The following is a 4,626-nucleotide window of genomic DNA, read 5'->3' as shown; positions in this document are numbered from 1 at the left end:
CGGCGCGACGACCATAGCATAAAGGCAGGCGGTGGTAAAGCCGCATGGAGGCCATGTGTTCGCTGTGTGTGGTACAGAGTGTGTGTGGTAGAAAGTGTGATAGGAGGTGGAGTATAGGACTGAAAATCTAGGCGGCGTTTTGTGGCTAAGTGGGTTTCGAGCTTCTTTTTTCCTTTGATAGATGTGCATGGATGCCAAGTGGAACCCATGTGGGCCTAAGTCATATGGGGTCCCTGGGGAGCACGTGCAGGTATTTACGGAGTAACTCCATGTGGAACCCAAGTTTAATTATTTACAGGAATTAACTGTGGACCTCAAATTCGCAATGTGTTCCACAATTCTGTGCGCAAGCGCTTTCCAGCCTCAAAACTTGCTCTCTCTTGAAGCCGAAGAGAGCGTCGGAGCGAGCTTTTGTGGATTCTATGTTCTATGTCCCGGAACTGGGACAACATTTTTGGCATTTTCTCCCATTTTATGCGAGTATATGGCCAATTCTTTTGTTGTTGTCTGTCTTTACTTTTGGATACCGGCATGAAGGCAGTTCGGTTTCGGTTCGTCTGAGTGACCCGCTAAAGGCAACGTCAAGTGCCCCCGAATCGACTGCCTAACGGCTTGGCAGACAATGGAAGAGCAGGGCAGGGCACTGGACAGAAGCAGAATCTGGTACTCCTTCGTGTTGATTAAGCAAAGTGTTAGATTAAAAGGAAATTGCGAAAAAAAGGATATATTATTGCTTGTAAGGGGTTTCAGAAAAATCGGACTAAAGGACACTCTGTATGCCGTATTTCTTGCAATACATTACTATATTTGATTATTTAACATCAAAAACAATAGCCTACAAATCATAATCATACAATATTTCACACATTTTCCACCACAAAGTTTCATCAAAGACTTGAATTTTTATAGAAGTTTTTCCATGGCATTTTGTATTACGAGTTCGTTTCCGGTAGAGGGGAAGCAGTTCGTCATCATCATAATCCACAAATCGATCGGTTTTAGGCCGCCGTCGTTTGCTGCTGCTCCTGGGTGGTGCTGGTGGAGATGACGGCCGCCGATTCGGGGGCCTTCTCGCTGATGGCCAGCCAGGGGCAGCGCTTCTGCAGCTCCATGCGATATCTGGGATGACTGATGGCATACACAAAGGGATCTATGCAGGCCACCATTTTGCAGGTGCAGGCGGGGATCATTGTGGCGCCGGGGGTGAGCAAAGTCTTGTCCCCAAATGCTCCAATGAGGGACATCACGCCGTATGGTGTCCAGGACGCAAAGAACAGGAAACAAATGGTGATGGCCGCCTTGGCAATGCGAATTTCTGCAGCCTCCTTGCTCTTGTCCACATTTGAGCGCAGCGAATCGACATTCATCTTCTTGGCCTGATCGCGCAGCGCCTTCTCGTGGCTAAAGACATGGCCCACAATCTGCGAGTAGTAGTACGTGATCATGGTGGTGGGGCAGACGAAGCTGAAGAAGAAGATACAGGCCACGAAGAGACGCGTATCAAAGTTATCCGTCAGATAGTCAAAGGTGCACGACGTGAGATATCCTTCGGGGACGAAACGGCCCCAGGATTCCGTGTAGCAGGCCACCACCCAGGGCGTGGCATACAGATAGATGAAAATTATCATGGCTATGGCCTTGCCATGCGTCATCTTGCCCTCCATGGGTCGCGTTATCACATTGTAGCGGTCGTAGGCGATGAAGGCGTTCGTGGCACCCGCCGCAATCCCCGTGTAGGAGCCAATGACCCCGAAGATTTGACAGCCCAAGTGTCCCAGGGCATAGCCCTGATGGAAGCTGTTGTAGATGAAGATGGGCGTCTTGATCATCATCATAAAGTCGCAGAAGGCCAGATTGATCACAAGGATGTTGGACGGAGTCCTTAGCGACTTGGCCGCGGAGAAGACCCACATTACGAGGCCATTCCCGATCATCGATATGACCGTAAAGAAGATGTAGAGCGTACCCAGCAGATAGTTCATCGATTCCGGCGGCTCCGGGTATATCAGCCAATGTTCGGGTATGTGACGTAGTTCATCCGGCGGCACATTCCAGCCCAGGAGACGCGATTCTGCGGAGAGTCGCGCATCCGGACGCAACACACTGGACACATTGCCAAGAACACTACTCACGTTGTGGTACTCCATTCTCCCGGCCTTTTGGGCCAAGACAAAATCACAGCAACGCTCGAGCATCGGGCTTTATATTCTCGTTCGGAATTGGATTAGCCATTGCGTTACGGTTACGGCTAATGCAACATCAGCAGCAAGAGGGCATGTGGCATGTGGGATTACCAGGCGGCGGGGATTGACCTAATCCGTCGGCTGACATTCTGCTGATACATCATTTGGCTTTACTTTGATTCGTCTTCGCTGTGGAAGGAAGGTCATTGCTTGCGGCCTTTTTTTCAGCCGCTGAGAGTGATTGGTACCCCTTTTTTAACCCCATTTTAGTGTGGGGCTTAATCAGGCCTAAACTTGAACTAAATCATGGAAATCCCCCCGCTAATAGTTTAGTCAAGCGTTCAAAAATATCCATAGAAAGTGCATTTTCTAAATTGCTGCTACACTGTCTGTATCCACCTTTATCCGTTGGGATATCCCCTTGTCCCACAAACCATAATCAAGGCGTGTAGGCCACGCCTACTTATTAACTCATAAAACAAAAAAGTGTAGCATACTTTTGCGGGTGTCCCAAGACAACGCACACAACACACACATATGGTTTTGGTGTGTGTGTAATTATATATGTGTGAGCAGCAGCAACAATTTAGGTCATAAATCATATGGAAAAAGTACACAAAAGGCATGCAAATATTCCCCAATTCCCCCGTATAGCCCACCAGTACACACACACATGGCCTCTTTGCCTACATATATGTGTGTGAGGATATACCGTGTGCATATGCTAAAAGTATGTAGAAAGATTGATTTCCCTTTTGTTTGGCTTTTAGTGGGTGGAATTCACCTCAATTCCGCAGGCCTACTCGCGGATGCCACCCTGCCACAACCCCCTATTCGTACAACCACCTCCCTGAGCACCCACCCCTCTTACCGCTGGTGCACTGGTGCTACGTACATGAATCGCAATGGGTGGTAATATTATATGTTGAATGAATGAGGAGTTGCCTGTTGAGATAATATGTTATATTCACTTGATTTCGATTTGTGGCTCTGCCTTTTTCCTTTATATTCCTTTTGCCACATTTGTTTTTTTTGGTAGTCCTTTCAAATGGTGTTAAGATTTTGCAAGCAAAGAGAAGCATTTATATATTTTATATTTATTTATTAGATATTTCTACGAGATTGTGCGACAGATCAACAATAAACGAACATTTCCAAATTTGGTCTAAGGATGGATTATCATAAAAAGTTTGGAATACACTGTTACCTGTTAAATCTCACTATAAAACGTATATTTCAAAATTTATAATTTATAATAAATAAGAATACAAAATAATAATTATTCAATAAAAATCAAGAATAATAATTATAAAATAATTATAAAAAAAAACAATCATAATAATTATTCAATAAAAATCAAAAATAATAATTATTCAATAAAAATCCAGAATAATAATTATACAACAAAAATCAAGAATAATAATCAAAAATAATAATTATTCAATAAAAATCAAGAATATTAATTATTCAATAAAAATCAAGAATAATAATCAAAAATAATAATTATTCAATAAAAATCAAAAATAATAATTATTCAATAAAAATCAAGAATAAAAATCAAAAATAATAATTACTCAATAAAAATCAAAAATACTAATTATTCAATAAAAATCAAGAATAATAATTATAATAATAATGATTTAATAAAAATCAAAAATAATGATTATTCAATAAAAATCAAGAATAATAATTATAATAATAAGTATTCAATAATAATCAAGAATAATAATTATAATAATAATTATTCAATAAAAATCAAGAATAATAATTATAATAATAATTATTCAATAAAAATCAAGAATAATAATTTTAATAATAATTATACAAAAAAATCAAAAATAATCATTATTCAATAAAAATCAAAATTAATAGTTATATAAAGTATAATTATTATTTTTGATTTTTAATGTGTAATTATTATTTTGGATTCTTATTGTATAATTATTATTTTTGATTTGTATTTTTTTTTGCTTAAAATAAAACTCAAAAAATTAAAAAAAAAAATTAAGCGCCCGACGATCCGTTCAAACTGACTTTGTGTCTCCCTCGCACGCAATCTTTGTAGTGTCGTTCAATGACAGCGCCGTCTGCCGGGGGAGAGCCCTACTGACTAAGTATCGAGTATAAATGTAGAGTTGCGGTCTCCGCAGCAACTCTTAACGTTCCCCCTTGTTTTTTTTGCTTTGTTCATTTTTGGATGGCAAGGTGAATGACTCCGTGGGGACTCCACTGATGGTGTGGGACTCTAGTGTGGATTTCCATGTAATTAAGGACAGCTGTTGGCGGGCCGCAATTCCCTTAGTGTCTCAAACCAAAGCATTGAAGCCAGAGCACAGAGTGTGGCAGTAGAACAGTGAAGCAGTGGAGGAGTATAAGGCGAGGGGATCAGGAGACCATGGAGCGTAAAGTGGAGCACGCAGAGAGCCGGAGTTGATTAGTGCAG

At 41.1% G+C, this 4,626-nt stretch overlaps 1 protein-coding gene across 1 annotated transcript; it reads right to left on the bottom strand.

Annotated features, from left to right (window-relative positions):
- Window positions 1-782: 782 nt before the first annotated feature.
- On the bottom strand, window positions 783-2,171 carry LOC108157619 (opsin Rh3). Its single transcript, XM_017289755.2, has one exon. It carries the CDS (start codon window positions 2,145-2,147, stop codon window positions 999-1,001), a length of 1,149 nt encoding a protein of 382 aa, XP_017145244.1. The 5' UTR covers window positions 2,148-2,171; the 3' UTR covers window positions 783-998.
- Between the last annotated feature and the right edge of the window lie 2,455 nt (window positions 2,172-4,626).

This window comes from Drosophila miranda, chromosome 2, assembly GCF_003369915.1.
Source record: "Drosophila miranda strain MSH22 chromosome 2, D.miranda_PacBio2.1, whole genome shotgun sequence".
Taxonomy (NCBI): Eukaryota; Metazoa; Arthropoda; class Insecta; order Diptera; family Drosophilidae; genus Drosophila; species Drosophila miranda.
This window is presented reverse-complemented; position numbering and strand designations above follow the sequence as displayed.

Coding starts and splice junctions, on each gene's coding strand:
- LOC108157619 (XM_017289755.2), bottom strand. CDS start 2,147: ATGGAGTACCACAACGTGAGTAGTGTTCTTGGCAATGTGTCCAGTGTG.